The 21,973-nt window shown below is 61.7% G+C and overlaps 2 protein-coding genes and 1 long non-coding RNA gene across 3 annotated transcripts; 2 read left to right on the top strand and 1 right to left on the bottom strand.

Annotated features, from left to right (window-relative positions):
• Window positions 1-128: 128 nt before the first annotated feature.
• On the bottom strand, window positions 129-9,027 carry MCAT (malonyl-CoA-acyl carrier protein transacylase). The gene is made up of 4 exons (XM_008155444.3): window positions 8,566-9,027; window positions 7,283-7,370; window positions 3,872-4,089; window positions 129-722 (listed from the first exon to the last, which is right to left on the bottom strand). Exons 1-4 carry the CDS (start codon window positions 8,989-8,991, stop codon window positions 294-296), a joined length of 1,161 nt encoding a protein of 386 aa, XP_008153666.2. The 5' UTR covers window positions 8,992-9,027; the 3' UTR covers window positions 129-293.
• A 2,647-nt stretch (window positions 9,028-11,674) lies between these two features.
• LOC129149700 (uncharacterized) lies at window positions 11,675-12,422 on the top strand. Its single transcript, XR_008556549.1, has 3 exons — window positions 11,675-11,886; window positions 12,068-12,165; window positions 12,316-12,422. It is a non-coding gene; the product is annotated as an uncharacterized LOC129149700 (long non-coding RNA).
• A 110-nt stretch (window positions 12,423-12,532) lies between these two features.
• Window positions 12,533-21,525, top strand: TSPO (translocator protein). Its single transcript, XM_008155399.3, has 4 exons — window positions 12,533-12,617; window positions 19,025-19,234; window positions 20,466-20,604; window positions 21,077-21,525. The coding sequence occupies exons 2-4, from the start codon at window positions 19,053-19,055 to the stop codon at window positions 21,263-21,265; spliced, it is 510 nt and encodes a 169-aa protein (XP_008153621.1). The 5' UTR covers window positions 12,533-12,617; window positions 19,025-19,052; the 3' UTR covers window positions 21,266-21,525.
• Window positions 21,526-21,973: the final 448 nt, after the last annotated feature.

Raw genomic sequence — 21,973 nt, forward strand, 5'->3', positions numbered from 1 at the left:
AGCCAACTGGCCTGGAGGTCAATTCCTCCCAGTGACACCAACAGCACTCAAGGCTCAGCAGCCCCTTCACATAAGCAGCACAGCTGCCCCTCCCCCAGCATCCAAACACGTGTGGAGGAGAGATGGACTGTTGTATAAATACTCACTTTATGTGCTTTAGTGGCGTCACACAGTCCCTCCCCATCACTGGCAGGCGGAGACCGGACAGGAAGCAGCAGGAACAGCCTCCTCTGGGGAGGCCAGGCTGGCTCAGCCCCCGCCGCCCCCACCCCACCCCGAGGTCATCGGAGACCCTACAGGTCCTCGTCCGCGGCCTCCTCGGCCTCGAGCACGTCCACGTGGCTGTAGGACTTCCAGGCCTGCAGGTTGCAGCTCCGCAGGATGGCGCCCAGCTGCTTCCCGGGCCCCACCTCGAAGGTCCGGGGGAAGTCGGAGCCTTTCTTCCTCTCGTACAAGGCGTGCATCGTCTGCTCCCACTTCACCGGGGAGACCACCTGCTTCACCAGCAGCTGCTGGATGTGCGCAGGGTGCATGTACCTGCTCCCGCTGACGTTGGCGTGCACGGAGACCAGGGGCCTCTTCACGTCGATGGCCTTGAGGACCTGCGCCAGGGGCTCCACGGCGGGCTCCATGAGGCGGGTGTGGAAGGCCCCGCTGACCGGCAGCATCTTGGTGCGTCGGAAGTGGAACCTGGAGGAGTTCTTCTGGAGAAACTGCAGAGCCTGCAAGGGAACGGGAGGAGGGGTAAGCCAAGCAAAGCTCAGGAAACGACACAGCAGCCAGCACGGCTCCATCACAGCCCCGGTGCAGAACAGGCTCACCGCACCTCCTCCCACACCTCCTCCCGCAACCACAGGCGGTGACGGACTCCAGGCACCTCATTCGTGAGAGCGGCTCCCGAGTCAGTGCCCCAGGAGGCCCCCTCCAGGAGGCCCCCTCCAGGACCTGACCATGGACCGGTGCCCAGGCAGGCGACCAGTGTGGCTGAGACCTGAGGCGGGAACCGCGGGATCTGGGTCCCATCTCAGCACTGTCATTCACTAGTTGGTGGCCCCAGGCAAACCACTGGATCTCTGACCTCCTCCTTCCTCCCTAAAAAAGCACAATTTCATCTACTTTGAAGGTTGCTGGGAAGTGATCAGACCGGAGGGGTGTGACAGAGTCTGATTACAAAAGGGAACTATCTAGCCCTGGCTGGAGTGGCTCAGTTGTCTGAGCATAGCCCTGTGCACCGAAAGGCTGCCAGTTCGATTCCCGGTCAGGGCACGTGGCCAGGTTGTGGGCTCGATCCCCAGTGTGGGGCGTGCAGGAACAGCCGATCAATGATTCTCTCTCATCACTGCTGTTTCTTCTATCTCTCTCTCCTTCTCCCTCCCTCTCTGAAATAATGAAAATACTTAAAAATAAAAATCAACATAGAATCTTTAAAAGGAAAAAATTTAAAAAGCAGTCTATTGCAGCGGTCGCCAACCTTTCGGACCTCACGGACCACCAGTGGTCTGCGGACCACGGGTTGGCGACCGCTGGTCTAATGTGTTCATTTTCCATCCAATTCCGCTACCCCTCGTCATGGTTACTAGGGCTGTTTTCATGGTCCTACGTAACCTCCACCGTGAAAACCCAGGAGGCTCCCAGCTCATTCCCAGCGCAGGGTCTTCCCTGGCCCCCTCTTCCGGAAGCCCATCTCGACCCCCAGGGCCAACAGGCCTAAACCAGGAGCTGCTTGCAAACAACATAATGTGCAAATGTCTTTAACAACAGATATTCTTAAGAGACCTTTGCTCTCAGGACACAGCCCAGGGCCGCCCTCCACTGGGACCTGTGCACTAAACAGTCTGCCGTTCCCCTCAAACCCGACACCATCCACAGCCTGCTCCCCCAAACCCAACACCATCCACGGCCTGCTCCCCCCAACCCGACACCGTCAGGGCCTGCTCAGAGCCTGGGCCAGCTGCTCCCTGGAAGACTAAGTTAAGCCTTAAAAAGGTCACGGCAGTTGCATGATCTTGGGTGATTTTACTTTACCTCTGTGCCTCAGTTTCCTCCTCTATAAAATGGGGTAACGGCAGTAGTTACAGGGCTATGGTAAGGAGAACTATGCTTGGCAAACAAGTGCTATTTAAGGTTAGCAGTCATTCTCTGGAATACCAAGCCCATCCCTGCCCACCGGGAAACGTTGTAACAGGGCACCTAGTCTGTGCCCCCACAGGAGGAGGGTTCGTTTTGGGTGGCACGGCACCTCTGGGGGCCCCTCCCTGCAGGGGTGCATCCTGCCCGCCCAGGCATGGCCAGGGCCGCCCTTGGCCCTCCTGTCACTCTCCTGTGCTGTTTGCAGCTTGAACCCCGGGGGCAAGTGCAAAGTAGAGCCCAGCCCAGCACCGCTTACCCGGCGTGGGGACCTCTCCTGTGGGGACCACACCCGCGGGGACCATGGAGGGGTTCGGGCCGTCACTGCGGCAGAATCCAGACGCCCTGCCTGCCCTGGTGCCTCACATCCGTGGCCACCCTCCCCCCACCCCCGACCCCAGCTCACGGAGGGCCGTGCCCCAGCAGCCTCTGCACAGAGGCCTGTTGACTCCATGCGGGGAGGCCTGTGACCCAGCATCCTGTGTGGACCCTGCATCATTTCAGTGGGTCCCATAGTGCTTTCCATGGAGCCTCCGACTCCTCCAACTCGAGTCCCAGCCGTGGGCCCAGCCGTGGGCCCAGCAGGCTCCCCTGTGGCTGGCGCTCAGGTCAGCGCTGGTCCAGCAGCGGCGCCGAGGGTTTTACATCCTGGGCTGAAGACCCCGGCACTTCCAACAGAACCGAGAGGCCACACCTGGGGCTCCGGGGGCCACCGGGCGATGCCCACCTGCCCGGGAGGCTGCGAGGGAGAGGCCTCCGGGGTGGGGTCCGCCTGGCCCACTCTGCACTTCGTCCCAATGAGCAGCCAGCTTCATGAAGACGTGGAGGCCGCTGTACCTGGTCTCCGGTCTCCTCCCCATCTTGTCACAAGAGGGACCTGCTGGCTCTCGCTGACCCAGGAGACACGGGACACCTGGCTGCTGGCAAGGCCTGAGCGGGAGCCCTGAGCAGTCAAGTGCAGGAAAGCACTCGAGTGAGACCGGCTTCAGCCCCGGCGCCGCCTCCCTCCCCTCCAAGCACTTGCCCTCTGCCTCCACTTCCTCGTGTGTGAGGCTGAGCCCAGACTCCCTGCCGCAGAGCAAGGACTGGCTGGGAGGACCAGACGAGGCGTGCGAACAGCGCCCTGCGCCCGCAGCCCTCCCTCGGGTTCCTGTCTGCACTCAGCCCGAGGCGGGCGGGCACCCTCTCCCCGGCATCCATCTCCTCCAGGCACTGCCATCTGGCGTCCCCTCCGTGGGCCCACTGGTGGACAGCCTGGCCCTGGCTGTGCCCTGGACCTGGTTCCCCCGATCCCAGCGGCCTTCCTTCGATGGCAGGAACCTGGCTCATCAGCCACGGGGCCCTCAGCGCCTGTCACAGAGGAGCTGCTTGGAGGGTCGTGCAGAAACAGACATCTGAGAGCAAGCAGGCGGGCAGAGCAGCCCAGCAGGAGCCAGCTCTCCCCTCTCTAAGGAAGCAGCACAGCAAGGCTGTGAGAAGCCCAGAATGTTCTGCAGGGAGGCCCTGGAGACCATCTGGCCAGCCCTTTACCCCTCAGGTGGGCTGGCGGTTTGCCCAGGGTCCCTGCCTGTACGTGTGAAGCGGGGATGGCACCCGCCTTCGGCCTCCTCTGCATCGCTCCCTGCCCACGCTCCTGCCCTCACCTACTTCCCAAGCCCACGGCTGGGCAGAGCACCCGCCGCGCCGCTGGGGCTCACGGGGTGGCAGATGCCAACCTCCTCGCGGGACCAGGGTCAACACCAACCTCCAGGTGTCCCGAGATCACCCTGCAGTCCGGGAACAGGTAGTTGGCCACCTCGCACACGGGGTTCTCTATGCCCAGGGTCTTGCAGTGCTCCCGGGCTTCCAGACAGGCGGACGTGAACTTGGTCTGGGGCTGGCCGAGGACGGACAGCATCCCGCTGGGGACGGCTTCCGAGGCCTCCTGCATCGCCTCAGCCCGGATTTTCACCGCGTACAGACCTGGCCGGAGAGAAATGCATGGGAAATCAGCGTACGTAAGAGGGAGGGACTGAGTGTCTGTGGGACACGGCACCAGCTCCACACGGCGTGCCGAGGCACTGACGTCGGCATTTGTCACCGGCCACACGGCCGTCGTTCTGTCTGCGCCCATCACTCAGAGATGTGCCACTGTCACCAGGAAGCAGTGCTGTCCTCAGCCGGCATAGATGGACTCACGGAGCTCCCACCCAGAGGCCGGCCTGGTGTAGGGTCTGACCAGGGGTGATCTTGTCTGCAGGCACTTTTTCATTGTCACAACTGGGGGGGAGAGGGGTGCTACTGGCAACTGGTGGGTAGAGGCCAGGGATGCTACTCAACATGCAAAGCACCCCCAAAGCAAAGAACGATCTGTCCAAAATGCCAACAGTGCTGTCGCCGAGAGACCCCGGTGTGCGGCGAAAGGCAGGTGTTCGGGCCACGTTGCTTTGGGCAAGTCGTGGTCTCCTTCCAGGTCAAATTTTTTAGTCAGTACAACGAGGATAACAGTATGCACCTGCCTGGACTGTTGTGAAAAGTCAGGAGTAGTTAGTTTATTATGTAAGAGAAATCTTGTTGAAGAGGAAAAACAAGAGCCAGCAGGTATTTGGAATAATGTACCAACTACAAACAATTACATGAGCTTCAGTAATGTAATTATTATAAACCCGGCACTGCCACCCTCACTCGGCAGCTCTGCCAAGGCAGACGACCGAGAGCAAGGCTCCTGGCTCTGTGGCTCCGGAGAGGGGAGAGGACAGGGCTGGACCCAGCTACGCAGCGCCAATGGCCGTGACCCAGGAATGACCTGTACCTACCGTCCCTGACCAGACCCAGGGGCCATCCTGGGTTTGATGGGACAGCAGAGAAGGTCTGAGGAGCGAGTCCTGCACTGCGTATCTAACGTCCTCAGTCACTTGGTACCAACATGTGTTTGTACTGAGCTCTGAGCCCCCTTCCTGGCAGCGAACGCGTAAGAGCCTGTGGTGGGACGTAGCAGAGAACACGCAGGAGAGAGAACATGGGAAATCCTCCCACGCAGGCATTCAGGAAGTAGCTATGCAAAACGTCAAGCGAGAAAACTGAACACAGAATGTGCACCTGATATAATTCTGAAAATTACACGCGTAAAACTATTTATGTACATATAAAAGAGTTTTATTAGCAAGTAGGAAATATGAAACTTTTTCATTTCCTTAATAGTGCTATATATCTTTAAAAACACTGAGGTGAAGTCACAAAAAAGATAAGCAGTTTCAAGTGTACAAGGCAGTGTACTTGTTGCATTCATGCTGTGCAACCACCAGCTCTCGTTTCAAAACTCTCCACCATCCCATGAAACACCGCACCTGCTGCGGGTAATCACTCCGTTCTCCTTCCCTCCACCCCAGTAACCACTCATCTGTTGTCGCTGGACCTTTCACACGCAAGGATCACACAGCATGTGACCGTTGTGGCCCGCACTGAGCACCTGTTTGAGGTTCATCCACGTTGCAGCCTGTGTCGGTGCTTCACTGCTTTTCACTCCTGACTACTATTCCAGCACAGACACTTGATCAGCTCGTCCGCTCATCGGATGATGGACGTTTGTACTGCTTCCGCCTTTTGGGTGTTATACACATCTGTGTACACGTCTTCATCCTCGGTACAGACCCCCGGGACGACTGCTGGCGCACATGGTGATTCTGTTTCGCTTTTTGAGGAAGCACCACGCTTCCCCACAACGGCTGCGCCATTTTACACTGTTACCCGCACCGGGGAAGGCTCCTATCTTCACACCCGTGCCAACACTTATTCTTTCCCTTTTTGTCACTGATGTTGTAAATTAAAGCCTTCCTGCCCTAGCTGGTTTGGCTCAGTGGATAGGGCGTCGGCCTGCGGACTGAAAGGTCCCAGGTTCGATTCCGGGGGGGGGGGTACATGTGCCCTCAACCATGTACCTTGGTTGAGGGAACATCCCCAGTGGGGGGTGTGCAGGAGGCAGCTGATCGATGTTTCTCTCTCATTGATGTTTCTAACTCTCTATCCCTCTCCCTTCCTCTCTGTAAAAAATCAATAAAACAAATATATATTAAAAAAAAATTAAAGCCATCCTAGTGGAGCCCTGGCCGGGTTGGCTCAGTGGATAGAGCGTCGGCCTGTGGACTGAAGACTCCCAGGTTTGATTGCAACAAGGGCACATGCCCAGGTTGCGGGCTCGATCCCCTAGTAGGGGGCGTGCAGGAGGCAGCCCTTCAGTGATTCTCTCTCATCATTGATGTTTCTATCTCTCTCTCCCTTTCTGAAGTCAATAAAAATATATTAAAACAAAATAAATGAAAAATAAAAATAAATTTTAAAAAAGTCATCCTAGTGGATGTGAAGTATCTCATTGTGGTCTGTTGCTTTGTTAAAATATGCTTTTATTGATTTCAGAGAGGAAGGGAGAGGGAGATAGAAATATCAATGATGAGAGAGAATCATTGATTGGCTGCCTCCTGCACGCACCCTAATGGGGATTGAGCCCGAAAACCAAGCATGTGCCCTGACTCAGAATCAAACTGTGAACTCCTGGCTCATGGGTCGATGCTCAGCAGCTGAGCCACACCAGCCGGGCTCACTGTGGTTTTGATTTGCATTTCCCCAGTGATTAGCAATGCGGCACATCTCCTCATGTGCGCATTGGCCATTTGTGTATCTTCTTTGGAGAAATTCAAAGTCCTTTGCCACGGCTCACTCAGATTCCTGTCTGCACGCAGCATGCCCCAAGCCAGGCACCGAGGCCAGAATGGCCAACTGTAAACGAAGATGTCTAACTTTTCACTGTATGCAAAACTCTTAGGAAGTGAAACTCAAGATCAAACATTCATCTCCTCCTTTTCAATCAATGAACTGTACTGAGTGTCTACCATGTGACAGGCACTGAAGGTGTGTGATGGACCGAGAATGCACAGGACAGCGGGAAGATGGTCAAGCACGCAGATTCCATGAGATTACAGAAAGAAAGGAAAACCCTGAGGAACTCTCCCAGCGTAAACGAGAATCAAGGTGCAGTCTGGCCCCCGGTTCCCATGTCGCCCCTCTCTATATGCTCCTCTATCACCCTCGTGGTGCACAATTACTTTTGGCAACGTCCCTTATCGCTAGTGAGCCCAGCAAGACGACACCCCTGCGCCACACCAAAGCCCTCTCTGTGTACCTTCAGAGAATTCCATGGCTCCGGCAAACACTAGGGCTGCGAACTCTCCCACACTGAAACCAGCAGCGGCGACGCAGTTCTCAATAACCTGCAGCGACAGATGCAGAACGTGAGGCCTGTTCGGGCTCTGCTCTGAGAGCTGGCGGGGGCTCCGGGAGCCAGGCTGGGCGGGCCTGGGCTCCAGCTCTAAGACGACACTCGCTGACCTGGCCCTTTCCTGGTCAGGAACTTCCCTGGCAGTGAAGGCCCCTGGCTGACTCCGAGGCAAAGCTCTGCCTCCAACTCTTGCCCCTGCCCTGGACCGCCTCCCAGGCCAGATGGAGCCGGAGGGAGCCGAACACAGAAGTGAAAAGTAGGACTTCCAGCGTCACGCAGGGTTGGATTTGATTCTTAGCTTGGGATAGTTCCCTAACCTTTCTGAGCCTGTTATCTCATCCCGGAAATGAGGAAGGAGCAGACCCAGTCCCAGGCCGCTGAGAGAAGTACGTGAATTAAAGGGTAAGCACTCCTGGAATGTTATCATCACAGCTCAACAGGCCCACCCAGCTGCTTCCTTTCATTCCGAGTCTCCTTTCCTCATCCACAAACGAACAGTATTTTCCTCACAAGGTTGAGGAAGAAATGGAGTGAAGGGTTTAAAGTACTAGCTTTACATTTACTGTCTTGTTGGGGGCTTTTTGTTGTTGTTGCTAATCCTCATCCAAGCATACTTTTCCATTGGTTTTTAGAGGGAGTGAGAGAGAGAAAGCGAGAAAGATCAATGTGAGAGAGACCCATCGATTTGTTGCCTCCCGCACACGCCCCGACTAAGTTCCGTGCCCTTGACTAGAATCGAACCCTCGACCCTTCAGTCTGCAGGCCAAAGCTCTATCCAAGGAGCCAAGGGGAGCACTTACTGTCTTGATAGAATTAAATAATAACAGCAATCAATTCACACCTGCAAGTGAAGTGACACCCTCAGCCGTATTCTCAATGATCTTCCAAATTCACTTAGTACTCAAACTGTTAAGGATCATTTAAAACAGCATCCCGGCCCTTGACCCCCCGGCCCCTCCTCTATTTTCCTTCCTGCAGCACTTATCTCTGAGACACTATGTAATGTACACAGTGCATTATTCCCATCACCTGTCTCCCTCCCCTATGCAAGCTCTCTCAGGGCAGGGGTCCTTGGTGTTTGTTTATGGCGGTATCTCCGGCCTAGAACAGCGCCTGGCACGGAGGAGGCCCTCAGACCCCTGTCCCTGTAGGAGCGCCCGGCGTGGCGGTGCGAGCGCGGGCCTCACCGCGGGCTGCAGGTGCTGCAGCTTCTCCACGGCGGCCAGCGAGGCCACGAAGACGGCGGGCTGGCAGTGCGCGGTGCGGTCCAGGGCCTCCTGCGGCCCGCGCAGGCTCAGCTCCAGCAGGTCGTAGCCCAGCACGCGGCGGGCGGCGGCGTAGAGCTCGCGGACGCGCGGGTAGCGCAGCAGCCCGCGGCCCATGCCCACCACCTGGCTGCCCTGGCCCGGGAAGAGCAGCACCGAGCACTGGCCGGGCAGCCGCCGCGCCGCCGGCTCCGGGGGCGCCTCCTCCGCTGTGGTCGCATCTCGCAGCAGCTCGGCTACGTCCACGGCGCCCGGCGGAGGCGGCCGGAAGTTCGAGACGCCGCGGCGGCCGCCCGCACCCCAGCCCCAGCCCCAGGCCCCTAGGGCCCGCGCTACGCGGACGCTCATGCTGCGGAACCGGCCCCACGCGCGTTACCCGGGCGACCGACGTACGACTGCGGCGGCGCGGCGCGGCGCGGTCCGTGACGCATTTCCTCCCGGGCGGACCGGGCACCCGGGGCGGGAAGAAAGGTTCCGCAGTTCCTGGTTCCGGCCCCGCTCGCCACTCTTCACTGCTGCGTGCGGGCGTCTAGAGTGACCGGTGCGCTGACTTCCACCCCCACGGAAAAGACGAAAACGCGACCCTGCACCACCATGAGCCCTCCAAAGTATTTATTGACTAAACAACACCAGCGAAGCAATAGTCACGCTTTCTACCTAGCACCTGGAAGTGCTCGAAACGCCTCCACATTCTTTGTCTCAGCACTTACTTGATTCTCCCAGCTGCACTGGGCGATAAGCAAAGTAACAGCTCTCTTGTATAATGTTTCCTGCAAACCAGACCCGGTGCCTAGCCCATAATAAACACCCAATAAATGTTTGTCCCACCGAACGAAGCCCTGGAAGTTTTTCAGACATTCGCTTATTTAATTTCTAAAAGCTACGCTGTGACGAATAGGTACTGTTATCCTCCATTTATGGGTGAGTAGACAAAGGCTCTAAGAGTGGGTGACAGAAGAGGAATGGAAATTGGGGTTCCCTGGCTTCTGAGTGCTGGTGTGAGGCTGGGCCAAAGAGAGTCTATCGCTAAACCTCACCCTAATCACATCCATACACCTCCCCCTTCGCTTCTCTCTCATTTCCTGCCCACCTCTTTCAGTGAGTTCGTCCTGAGAATGAAAGCCCTAACTCTTGGGACATTGTGGCAGCCTTGCTCTTGACAAGGAAAAAGTGGGAATGAGCTGCTTGCCCCACGAGAGGAGATTAGTTAGGTGAATTACGGCGAATCTAATGCAATGCTGTGATCGTGAAAGACTGGGAGGAGCGTCTCAGGTTGGGACAGGAATGGAGCCTCAGGAAGCCCGTAAATCCCCAGCCCCGGAGCCGGTAAAGACATCAATGCACAGGGACAGGGAGAACAGGAAAGGGGCCAGCAACAGCCGGTCTGGAAGCCGGAAAGCGGGCGGACCAGTGTGACCTGGCCTAGCGGCCCCCACGCAGCCAAATCCCTCCGGCAGTGGAGCTGAGGACCAGCCTTTATTCACACAACAGCAAAGTGTAGGAGCTGGTAGCAGGCTGCTTCTAGACCTGAGGTGCAAGGCTAAAGTAAAGAGAACCATTTGGGGGGTCTTTGGGGAACAGTTAGATCTCTGGCTCCCTCCTTCTCTCTAGCCACTGAGTGATGCCCCTCCCCGATTCTAGCAAATATCCAGAGATGAGCTCTGGGAAGGGCTGGGCTTGCCAGGGACAGCGGTGGATGTGGGTACTGGGCTGAAACAGGGGGCGCTGAATGCTGAATGAGGGACGGCCTCCAGGGTTCTCCCCACGGAGCTGGAACCCTGGAGCCAGACCCCTCCCCTCCAGCAAGGGCCTGGAGGACCTTGGGGAATCTGGCCAGTCCAAGATGAAAATCCTGAAGGTATTGACAGTCCAGGAAGTTCCCAAAGGGCCCACCAAGTTCAACTTAGAGTGAAGCTAAACCAACACATACCATCCCCTGACTTATTCTCCTTTTTTTTTAAAAAAAAATATATATATATATTTTTATTTTTTTTCAGAGAGGAAGGGAGAATGATAGAGAGTCAGAAACATCGATCAGCTGCCTCCTGCACACCTCCTACTGGGGATGTGCCCGCAACCAAGGTACATGCCCTTGACCGGAATCGAACCTGGGACCCTTCAGTCCGCAGGCCAACGCTCTATCCACTGAGCCAAACCGGTCAGGGCTCTCCTCCTTTTTTCCCCTAATATGTCCCTCAAGGCTCGATATATATGCCCCTCAAGGCTGGCACATGACACATGCCCAAGGACGCTCCCGTGCTCAGTGCTGTGGAGTTCAGAGGTCACGGCCCACTTGGAGGGGAGGGTGCAGAGTTGGGGTTCTGGAAGAGCTTCCTGGGGTGACACTGGAGAGCAGTCAGCCTTGGACACGTGGAGACACCCAGGGGGAGGGGGAGGGGGAATGGCGCTCCGGCAGGGGAACAGCGTGTGCAAAGGCAGGGAGGCGGGAAGGGGTGGGCAGCCAGCTTGACCCCAGCTTGGCAGGGCCGTGCGTGCCGGGCACAAGGCTTGGGCTGGCTCCCGAGGCCGTGGGGGCCGCGGAGGGTTCTGAGCGGAGGAGGGGCGTGGAAGGGAGCTAGGGGCCAGCGAGGGCTGTGGCTGCTGCCAGGTGCAGGTGGGGTCGCTGGGTTGGAGGGGAGGGAGGCGGGAGGCGCGGAGGCATGCAGGCAGAACGATGGACATGCCCAGCGGTGCCCAGACCTCGGTGGGTCCTCGGAGCTGCAGGGTCCCACCGGAGACAGGCTGTTAACCCGTGAGGGCAGGGCCCTGGGGGTTTGTGCCCGGCCCTCCCGCTGGCCTGCAGGGCAGCAAGCAGTCTCTGCCTCCGGGGTGCCCGAGGGCCTGGCGCCTGCACGCAGCAGGGGCGAGGCTGGAGGGAAGCCACACGCTTTCTCCCACGGGCCTTCTGGGGAGGGAAGTGTGTCACTGGGCCAAGCCACGGGCACCTCTGCTCGGGAGGAGGTGAGGCTGGCGGCTCTGGGAGGCGCAGTGCCTGGGCAAACACCTTAATTTCTTTTAAAACCCGAGGAGAGGTGGGTGGAGTCCAGCCTGGATTGTGCTTGTTGTGCCAGTGCAGCCAAAGGCGGAAGTGCCCACCGACAAAATGCCAGGGCCCGGGAAGTCGGACCTGGACCCAGGAGGCCCCCGCTGAGCCCCTGAGCCCGGGGAGAGGGGTGCGGCTCACCTTCCCCCGGGACAGCAGGGGCGGCGGTGAGCCTGCAGGCTCCGGGCTCTGCCCGCCAGGTCAGCCCACGCCGGACAGGCCCGGCTGCAGTGATGAAGCGGCGTGGGATGGGGAGGGGTGCCCCCCCCCCCCCCCCGGGGCTGGACCTGTGGGTCCCATCAGGGTGACCCTGGCAAACTGGAGGCACCTCTGGGCTGTGAGCCCGCAGCCTCCACGCACCGAGCACCACGGCTCTGCCAGGCCCGCATTCTAGGCGCCATTAGTCCCACCGCCTGCGCCCACCTTCCAGACCAGGACACGGAGGCCGAGGACCCGGCCAGAGGGCTGCCAGGAGGAGGGTGAGGCTGCCTCCCGCCCTGGGCAGCAGCTAAAGGGGGGGTTCCTCCGCAGACGGTGGCCAGGCGGCTGTGTAGGTGGGGGTTCAGGTTTTGCCATCCAGGGATGCGATGCCCCTCTCTGAGCGCCATCTCTGTTGGCCCATTTTACAGATGGGAAAGGTGAGGCTCCAGAGAAGCGACCTGCTTGCGGACCCAGTCGGGTCGCGGCTGGGACCTGGCGGGTGAGCAGAGCGCGTCCCGCGGGCGCCGCCGCAGGGAGGAGGGAGCTCCCCGTCCCGCCCCGTCCCGTCCCGTCCCATCCCGCGGGCAGGCCAGTGGGCGGGCCGGGCTCCCAGCCAGCCGGGCGGGGCCGGGCGGAGCCTCACTGCCCCGGGCGGGCGGGGCGGGCCGGACCGACTTCGGCAGCCACTTCCCCTGCGCAGCTCCCTTCCCGGAGCGAGTCCTCGTCGCTGGTGAGTGGGGACGGGGCGCCCGGGGAACCCGAGCAAGGGGCCCCTCGAGGGCGCGATCCCCGCCGGCGTTTGGCCCGAGGGGGAAACTGAGGCCAGAGGTGGCAGGTCCCGGGCGGAGACCCGAGGGGAGGCCGCGGGGCTGCACTAGGAGCTTGGCTGCAAGTCACTGGGGCGGCGGCGGTTGGGCGATGGGGAGACAAGACGTGTGTGTGTGTGTGTGTGTGTGTGTGTGTGTGTGTGTGTGTGGTGTGTGTGTGTGGTGTGTGTGTGGTGTGTGTGTGTGGTGTGTGTGTGTGTGTGTGTGGTGTGTGTGTGTGTGTGGGTGTGTGTGGTGTGTGTGTGGGTGGTGTGTGTGTGTGTGTGTGTGTGTGTGTGTGATGTGTGTGTGTGTGTGTGTGACTGGGGCAGCCCCGCCCTGTCCCACCTCCGCCCCCTTTCGCCCAGCCCGGGGCACGTCCCGGGGGAAGCAGAGCCGCGGGGAGGGGCGGACACCCCTTTTCCGCCCACTCCTGTGAGCCAGCCGGGCTGGGGAGGGTGGGACGCCCTTTCTAGGGGAGGAAACCCCGGCCAGACTGGGGAGGTTTTGCCCAAAGCCAGGTAAGACCCCAAGCGGCCTTAGAACCCTTAGAACCCGGTCCTTAGCCCCCCATTCCAGTGCTCAGGTGCGCAGTAGCCTAGACATGGGCCTGGTGACCGACCTGTACCCTAGGCACACCCGCCAGAAGGGGAAACTGAGGCCTGTGGGCTTCCAGGGGCGAACACTGCGGAGTGCTGGGGTGGCTGGCAGATGCCGTGGGCTGCTCTGGGCGGCAAGCCCCTCCCGCTGGCCTGCCGAGGCATGTGGGTGCCCGGGGCCAGGTGCCTGGCGCCAGCCACGTGCTCAGGGTGGCTGCAGGAGGGGGGCTGGGCCTCTCCAGGCTCAGGAGCCGAGGCCCTTCCACCAGGGCCACGACCAAGGCTGTGCGCCAGGATGTGGGCTGAGGGCCCGTCTCTGTGGGGCAGAGTGGGGCCCCGCAGGGCAGGAGGAGACAGGCGTCAGCTCCTCCCTCAGCTTCTCCAAGGGAGTGGAGCTTGTCCCCTGGTGGGAAAGGAGCTGTGAGCTAGGGAGGGAGAGGATGGCTGCTCCCACCCAGAGGGAGCCTCCCAGGGCATCCCGGGCCCCGCGGGGGAACTGAGGCTCACGCAGGGACCACTGGCCCAGGGAGTAGCCTCAGCCGTGGAGCTGGGCTTCGAACCACGGGGATCTGTGGTGGCTCAGGGGTGGGGGGAGGGCCCACAGGGGGGAGCCTACTGTTTCCTGTGTACACTTGCGTTTTCATCATTTTACGTTTGAATCTTGGTTTTTAAAATCTGTATTTTCTTTTACTTCTTTTTAAAAAAATATATTTTATTGATTTTTTACAGAGAAGAAGGGAGAGGGATAGAGAATTAGAAACATCGATGAGAGAGAAACATCGACCAGCTGCCTCCTGCACACCCCCTACTGGGGATGTGCCCGCAACCAAGGTACATGCCCTTGACCGGAATCGAACCTGGGACCCTTCAGTCCGCAGGCTGACGCTCTATCCACTGGGCCACACCGGTCAGGGCCTTTTACTTCTTTTTGATTGTGCAATGCCTGGCTGCTCTCTGTGTTTAAAAAGTAGTCATGCTCCACAAAGCAAGTTTCTTCTTGTCTCCCAGCCGGACCCAGCGCGACCCCAGCCCACCCCAGTCCCACTCCTACCCCAGCCTCACCGCGGCCCCGCCCGCCCGGTTTCCAGCGGCTGCGGGTCCTTCCAGACCTGCTGTCTGGTACCTCGGACACTTTCATGGTGGAAAGGCTTTACAGAGGTTATAATGAGGAGGACTGGCTGTGAGTCCTTCACACACACACACACACACACACACACACACACACGCACACCCCAAGTCCCTGGGACGGTGGTGGCTTCCAGGGAGAGAGGCGGGGAGGCTGGGTCAGCTGGGAGGGGGGTCAGAGAAAGGGCAAAAACGCTTTGTGCTGCCGGGGGGCAGCTCTGCCACCTTCTGTAGGAGCGTCACCTACAGAGGACCCACAGCCCACAGAGGGTCCAGGGAGACGGAGGCGCCCCCGGGACCCCAGGGCCGGGAGTGAAGGTCACAGGCTCGGAGGGCCTGGGTCCCCGTCCGGGGCGGGGAAGGTTCAGATCCTGTTCTGCTGCCCCGATGCTCCGAGGGGCTGGGACGTGGGCCTCAGGGTGGGCGGGAGGGAGGCCCTTGGCGCTGGCGTGGTCCGTGGGCGGAGCAGTGGAGGAGGGAGGTGGGGGGACACAGGCCGAGGTGCCATGTCAGGATGGGAAGGGGCTGAGAGGGGAGGCCGCACAGCGTTGTGAGTGGACGTGTGGCCCAGAGCTCAGGCCAGCAGAGTCCCAGCTGTGGGGGTGGGGGTGGAGTCGTTGGCCTCAGAGTTACACAGACCCCACAGTTCTGTGATGCCCTGTGCCTCAGTTTCCTCTTCTGGACCGTGGGAATAGTGAGGAGTCCACACGGAGGCCCAGAGGGCCGGGCGGCTCAGGGCTCTGAGAAGAATAAGCGAGGGGATGAGTCCAGCCTGGCCCACAGCGCCCTCCGCCAGCCCCACCCCTCCAGTAGCCCCACCCCTCCACCAGTATCCCCACCCCTCCACCAGTATCCCCACCCCTCCACCAGTATCCCCACCCCTCCGCCAGCCCCACCCTCTCCAGTAGCCCCACCCCCAGTATCCCCACCCCTCCAATAGCTCCACCCCCTCCAGTATCCCCACCCCTCCGCCAGCACCTCACCTGCTGGTCATTCCCCGGGGGCCCAGGCCCTGAGCCCTGCTTGCCCCATTCTTGGCCAGGTTTGGAGGCCGTGGGGGCGGGGCCTCCGTGCAGCATTTCCCCTGCGTGTCCAGGGGCCAGCCAGTTTTCTCAGCCTGGGGTCGGCTCCATGGAGGAAATGGGGCGAGTGGCCCCCAACACCCATACCCACAGCCCCTCACTCCTCTGGTCCTCACTTGAGCTTGAGCCTCTCCACGGCCCCATGAAGCAGCCAGGCCAGGTTATACCCACTTGCCCTAGGGGGAAACTGAGGCCCAGAGAGGCGCTTTGGCCTGGGGTCACCAAGCCAATTGGAGGCAAAGCCAAGGTTTGGGTTCTTAGTCACCTTCTGCCAGAGGCAGAAATGAGGGGGTGGCATTGCCTCTCTGCCCGAGTCCAAGCGCTTCCCCCTCCCGGCCCCGGCGCCCCCCGGGGCCCCTTCCAGAGCGGATCTCTCAGGCCCCCGGGCCCAGCCGCCCTGCCAGCCTGGCCAGCATGACTCAGCGTGTGGGTCCCCCCGGGGGTGACTCAGGAGCCAGGCAGCCTCCAGAGGCCCAGGAAACGCCCGCCTGGCCTCTCCACGTGGGGCATCTGGGCTCCCTGTTTGCGACCCGCTGACCCCCTCGGCCCGTGGAGCACAAACACAGCCCGGCCCTTGAAGGGGAGACCGGGGGTGGGGGGTGGGGGGGGAAGGGGCGCAGGAGCTCTGGCTCTCACCCTGCTCTGTCGCTTCGGCCACAGGGAAGCCACCCCCCTGGTGGGGGGCTTGGGAGGTGGGCTCTAGGCCCAGGCCGGCTGGCACCCCGCGCGGGTCTGTGTGGGGGTTGCTTAGGCAAGCGCTGGGTGCCATGTCAGGGTGCCTACCCCGCCCACAACCCCCCCCCCCCCCGGGAGCAGTGTGGACAAGGCTGCATTGTGGGCGCCCTGACAACATGGTGCTGAGAGGAGCCGGTCCCCAAAGGCCACGGGCTGCAGCCCTGTGAGGGGCCGGGGTACCGGTCAGCCATCCTGGAAAGCCTCCTGCGGAGGGGCGATCGGGGGCTCCTCAGGGGCCAGGATCGCGCCTGCCCGGCCGTGTCGCGGGCCCAGCCCCGGGCAGTGACCGGGAAACTGTCCCCACTCAACAGGCGGGAAGACCGAGGCCCAGGGAGGGAGGGATCCCGGCCGCCGAGGGCAGAGCTGGGCCCCGCTGGGAGCCCAACACTCTGTTCCTTCAAAATTAAGATTCACTGGCCTCTCTCTCTCTCTCTCCCTCTCTCTCTCTCTCTCTCTCTCTCTCACACACACACACACACACACACACACACACACACACGCCCGCCTGTCCCTCCCCTGAGCCCCGAGGGCCTCCTCGGCTTCTTAACTGGCTTCCTGAGCCTGTGCAGCTGGCTGGCTCACCCCACCACCTCTAACTTCCTCAGTGAACTTTCTCTTATAATTTGAAAAAAAAAAATAACGCTCATAGAGACGTTTTGGAAAAAGATGGCGATGTAACGAACCGCCCCGTGCGGGCCTCTGGGCCGGCGTCACCGCAGGGCCAGACCTGGCGAAGCTCCCGCCCAGGCCGGGGCCCAAGGCCCACGCTCAGGTCGGGGCTCCGCCCGGGCCGGCCACACAGCTGGTGCCAAGAAAATCTTGGTTTCAGGATGATGACAACATCTTTGAGCGTTTGTTACAGCTTTTACAATGCATACTTATATGGTCTACTTTCTGTTAAAATTGGGGTTGTCTGTAGTATTCAATTTTATATTTATGCGGGCCTCCGGGTTGCGCAGGGCCTCTCCCCTGCATCTGCCCCCCTCCCACCCCCCTCCAGGCCACCCTTGCCGGCCGGCGTGTCCTTCTCTGGACCCCCGCATCCCCCTCCCCTGTCCCCCTCCTCTGTCCCCCTCCCCTGTCCCCCTCCTCTGTCCCCCTCCTGTGTCCTATGGAGAAAGTGCTCGCTACCTTCCAGCACCTTCTTCCCCAGATCCCGGGTCAGGGTGCCCCTTCTGAGGCTGTGCCCAGCCCCCCTTCCTGTGTGCAGAGAGGGAAAGCTGTCCCCCCCCCCCCCCCCAGCAGGCTGTGATGTAAGTTTACTGAACCGAATCCAGTGTGTGGCTTATCTCATGCAAAGACACCCCCAGATTCTCCAACTGGGGTCAGTGTGTCGGGGCGGCTCAGCCCCTCCTTTTGTGATGGGGAAGCAGATGCTGAGTCAGGGGTGCTGAGGGGCTTGGGGTGCCGCAGCAGATCCCGGCAGAGCTGGCCCCAGAGGCCAGCCTGGGCTCCCCGCCCCCTCCGTGTCTCTCTGGACTCTCAGCCCCAATGAGCGTCTCAGCTTGCCAGGAGCATGGCACGCTGCCGGGCACCTAGTAGGTCCTCAGCGCAGAGCTTGGTGCTGCTGGGCACGGGGCACGGCCACCGAGCGTAACGGCGAGGCCGATGCCTGGGTCCCCAGCTTCCCGGCCCGAGGCAGAGCCTTCCTCACCCTGAGCCCTGCCCTCCGGCCTGCTGAGGCCTCCCCCTCCCACTCACCCCCTCGGTGGCCCCGGGTGTCAGGCAGGAGCGGGTTTGGACCCAGGCCAAGCTTGGCCCCAGAGTGCTGCGCGACCCCAGGCAGGCTGCTGTTCCTCTCTGGCACACGGGGGGAAGGTGATTTTATTGATTATTTATTTATTTATTTTAAAATATATTTTATTGATTTTTTACAGAGAGGAAGGGAGAGGGATAGAGAGTCAGAAACATCAATGAGAGAGAAACATCGATCAGCTGCCTCCTGCACACCTCCCACTGGGGATGTGCCCACAACCAAGGTACATGCCCCTGACTGGAATCGAACCCGGGACCTTTCAGTCCGCAGGCCGAGGCTCTATCCACTGAGCCAAACCGGTTAGGGCGGGAAGGTGATTTTAGGGTGTGCACAGGTCCCACACTGGGCTGGGCCCAGGGAGGCCCAGGTTGATGTTCCATTTTACGGAGGGAAAGACTGAGGGCAGCCCAGAGGGTTTGGGTGATTTGCCTGAGGTCGCCGTGAGTCCGTGGGAGGCAGGAAGGAGCCAAGCCCTGTCTGCTGCCGGCTGCCCAGTGAGTGAGCGAGAAGTTCTGGGACCTAAAGCACAGGGTGTGGACTGGCCCCGGCCTCCCAGGCCCCCGGCTGGCACTCGGCCTGGGGGAGGAGGGAGCCTGGGAAGCCTGCTTGGTGGCGGGGGCCCAACTGGCCTGACTGAGGGGGCAGAGCGGAGGGCTCCCCGGTCTGGAGACGCTCGGCCAAGGCTGAGGCGAGAGCACAGGTCCCTGGTGCGGAGGCCGGGCTGAGGGGGGCCACAGTGGACGGGCACCTGGGAGGCTCCTGTGGTCGGGGCAGCTTCTGGGCGGGAGGAGTTTGGGTGGAGATGGGTTCACTGGCGCCCCGGGCTGGGAGGGCCCCTCCCCCCTCGCTCATCCTTTCCTCGCCTCCCCTCTTCCCTTCAATCGAGCGCCTTGTGAGTGACGAGGGGCTGGTGCCAGGTCCGCCCCAGGTCTTTTGGTGACGCTGAAGGAGACGGCCGGCCTGACCCGGGTCTGCGCACAGTAGGTTCTCGGGAAATGCCCAGCCTCTCACCCGGGCCCTGGTTTCTCTTTCAGAGCTTCCAGAACCGCAGCCAGAGCAGCGATGGCCCCGCCCTGGGTGCCCGCCGTGGGCTTCACGCTGGCGCCCAGCCTGGGGGCCTTCCTGGGCTCCTACCACGTCCGCGGGGAGGGCCTGCGCTGGTACGCCAGCCTGCAGAAGCCCTCGTGGCACCCGCCCCGCTGGACGCTGGGCCCCATCTGGGGCACCCTCTACTCGGCCATGGGGTGAGCGGGCCAGTCCCCGGGGCGGGCGGGCAGGGCCTCTTCCCTTTCCAGGGGCCCAGGCCGGGGCAGGGCTGTCCGTGCTGCTGGGGCAGCGGCACCGTGTCGGGGCCTCCTTGCCAAGGGAGGTGGAGAGGGCGGCGGACCGTGGATTGCACCACCCAGCTTTCCCCTGCGGGCTTCTCGGCAGGGGCAGGCCGGATGGCTCAACCCCACACTGGCATCCTGGCTGTTTTCACAACTCCAGGGTGAGACGGGCTCCGTGGGCAAAGTTCATATGTGGGCAGCGTGGAGGCTTCCCAGACCCATGGCAGCATAACAGCCGCAGTCACAGTGGCTGCCGTTGGCTGAGCATCCGTTTGGTGCTAGAGAGCGGGACCCGGCGGGAGGCCCTGGACTAGACCCTGGGAGTTGCTGTGCTGCAAGGGAGTGCTGTGTGTGGTCGCCCCTGGTGGCCACAGTGGGAACTGCATGCAGGAGGTGCCGGCAGCTTCCTGCCCATCTTCTGGAATGTTCCCAGCATGCGGGTTCTGGGCCAGCCCAGGGCAGGGTGGGGCCGTAGACCCTAGCTACCCTCGGGGCAGGTAGCAGAGGCTGGGCTGGGTGCCCAGAGTTCTGGTGGGAGTAAGTCCCTGAAACCTGGCTGTCACTGGCCCCCCCCAGCCCCCCAAACCAGCCAGGCTCCCAGCGCTCCCTGCGTCCTGCTCCCTTCTCCCCAGTCCTGGCCCAGGACCTCGCTTCTGCGTCAGCTCGCTCTGGCCTCCAGGCCTCCGCAGTCCTCCTTGGCCTTCCTCTACCATCGAGATCCTGACACGGCACAAACGTGTCCCCGTCTCTTTCCTGGAACCCTGCCCCGTGAGGCTCCTGTAGGCACTGCCAAGGGCAAACTCCTACTCATCCTGCAAGGCCCAGCCCAAATGTCCCTGTATCCTGCGCAGTGCCTTGGCAGGGCTGGGAGCCTCACGGGCTTCCTTCACAGCACCGATAACGATAATAACGGTAAATACTTACTGAGTACCCCACGTGCCAGGCACTGCCCTAAGCACGGCCAGTGTGTTAACTTGATTCCCCACAGCAACCCTGCGAGAAATGAAGGCCCAGAGAGGTCAGGCAACTTCCCAAGGCCACACAGCAGCAGCGGCAGGGCAGGCCTGCGCCATCACCGTGCCGTCCCGGAGGTCAGCGCGCGCCTGGCCTCTTCCCGCCGTTGCCCTGACAGTGGCCTCTGTTTCAGATACGGCTCCTACCTGGTCTGGAGAGAGCTGGGGGGCTTCTCGGAGGAAGCGGTGGTCCCCCTGGGCCTCTACGCGGGGCAGCTGACCCTGAACTGGGCGTGGCCCCCCATCTTCTTTGGCTCCCGGCAGATGGGTGTGGTAAGTGCCTCCCTGGCCCCTGGAGATGGGCCGCGGAGGGTGGGCCTCCTTCGGTTTGGGGGTTTGGGGCCTTGGGGGTTTGGGGCCGGGGCCCAAAGGCAGGAGCTGGCGGCGTGGCGCACAGCTCATGGCAGCCTCCCGTCAGCAGCCTTAGGGGCCAGCGCCCTCTGGTGGAGCCTCCAGGCGGCTTTCCTCCAGCGCAGGCGCCGGACAGGCTGGGGCTCCGGTTTAGGGGCCAACGTGGAGGACAACCCACATTGCCCCTGGCGCCATGCACCCCGCACGTGGCGCGGGTCAGGCAGAGGCAGTTGTTGCCATGTTACATGTGGGGAAACTGAGGCGGAGAGCTGGGGAGGGGCGTGGCCGGGTCATGCAGGGGTGGGATGGAGACTGCTCCGGTGGGTGGGCAGCTGGGACATGCACCCTAGTGGGTCCCTTGAGCCTCAGGCCCCCGTCCTCCGTGTCTCCACAGGCCCTGGTGGACCTCCTGCTGACGGGGGGGCTGGCGGCAGCCACCACCGTGGCCTGGCACCGGGTGAGCCCTCCGGCTGCTCGGCTGCTCTACCCGTACCTGGCCTGGCTGGCCTTCGCCACCGCACTCAACTACTGCGTCTGGCGGGACAACCAAGGCCGGCGTGGCGGCCGGCGGCTCGCGGAATGAGGTGCCTGTCCCTGAGGACTGGCTGCTGCCAGGTGGGCCTGGGGGTGGTGGCCTCACACCTTCGTGGCCACCACACCTGCGAGTCTGTCGGGGGCTCAGCCCAGGGTCACCACCGGCTTCGGCGGCTCCAGGCTGAGCCCACACCCCGGGCCACGTCCTGCACTGTCTGCGCTGCTGGGGGCACGGGCTCGGGGCACCGAGTGTCACAGCCAAATAAAGTCTCTAACGCGCCCTGGCCTTTTTCTCGGCGGGGAAGCTCATCCCCTGCTGGTGTCAGCTGCGTCACCGATGGGCCTGCTCAGGGCGCCTGCACGCTCTGGGGGCCACCCCAGACCCTGTAAGAGGCGAGGGGCCCAGGGCGAGCAGCCCGGGTTTGACCCGGAGCCCACGCTGGCCGTGCTGCTGCCTGGCTGGTAGGGACCAGGCCCGGGCCTTGGGCTCAGCTGACAGGCCGGCCTGCCCCCCTCCGGGCCTCCAGGAGCCGGGGCTCAGCCTCTGGAGGGTGCGGCCCACAGTCTGCCTGGGCCCAAGGCAGGGCCCTCCGTCGGCCGCCCCTGGGGGCCAGGACGCCTGCCAGCCCGCCCCACCCAGGGCAGCCCCTCAAACATCTCATGGGGGGAGGGGACATCAGAGGCAGAAAAGGCCGGTCCCAGCCCAGCAGGCAGCAGCCCCTCACTGGCCAGGCCTGCCCAGGTGTCACCCCGGCTT

The sequence above is a fragment of the Eptesicus fuscus genome, chromosome 7, assembly GCF_027574615.1.
Source record: "Eptesicus fuscus isolate TK198812 chromosome 7, DD_ASM_mEF_20220401, whole genome shotgun sequence".
NCBI classification, from domain to species: Eukaryota; Metazoa; Chordata; class Mammalia; order Chiroptera; family Vespertilionidae; genus Eptesicus; species Eptesicus fuscus.

Excerpts from the sequence above, each read along its gene's own strand:
- TSPO (XM_008155399.3), top strand. The coding sequence starts at position 19,053 with ATGGCCCCGCCCTGGGTGCCCGCCGTGGGCTTCACGCTGGCGCCCAGC. Across the intron at positions 19,235-20,465 it reads ACCCTCTACTCGGCCATGGG|ATACGGCTCCTACCTGGTCT; the intron begins GTGAGCGGGCCA and ends CCTCTGTTTCAG. Across the intron at positions 20,605-21,076 it reads GCTCCCGGCAGATGGGTGTG|GCCCTGGTGGACCTCCTGCT; the intron begins GTAAGTGCCTCC and ends GTGTCTCCACAG.
- MCAT (XM_008155444.3), bottom strand. The coding sequence starts at position 8,991 with ATGAGCGTCCGCGTAGCGCGGGCCCTAGGGGCCTGGGGCTGGGGCTGG. Across the intron at positions 4,090-7,282 it reads AGCCATGGAATTCTCTGAAG|GTCTGTACGCGGTGAAAATC; the intron begins GTACACAGAGAG and ends CTCTCCGGCCAG. Across the intron at positions 723-3,871 it reads TGATCTCGGGACACCTGGAG|GCTCTGCAGTTTCTCCAGAA; the intron begins GTTGGTGTTGAC and ends GTTCCCTTGCAG.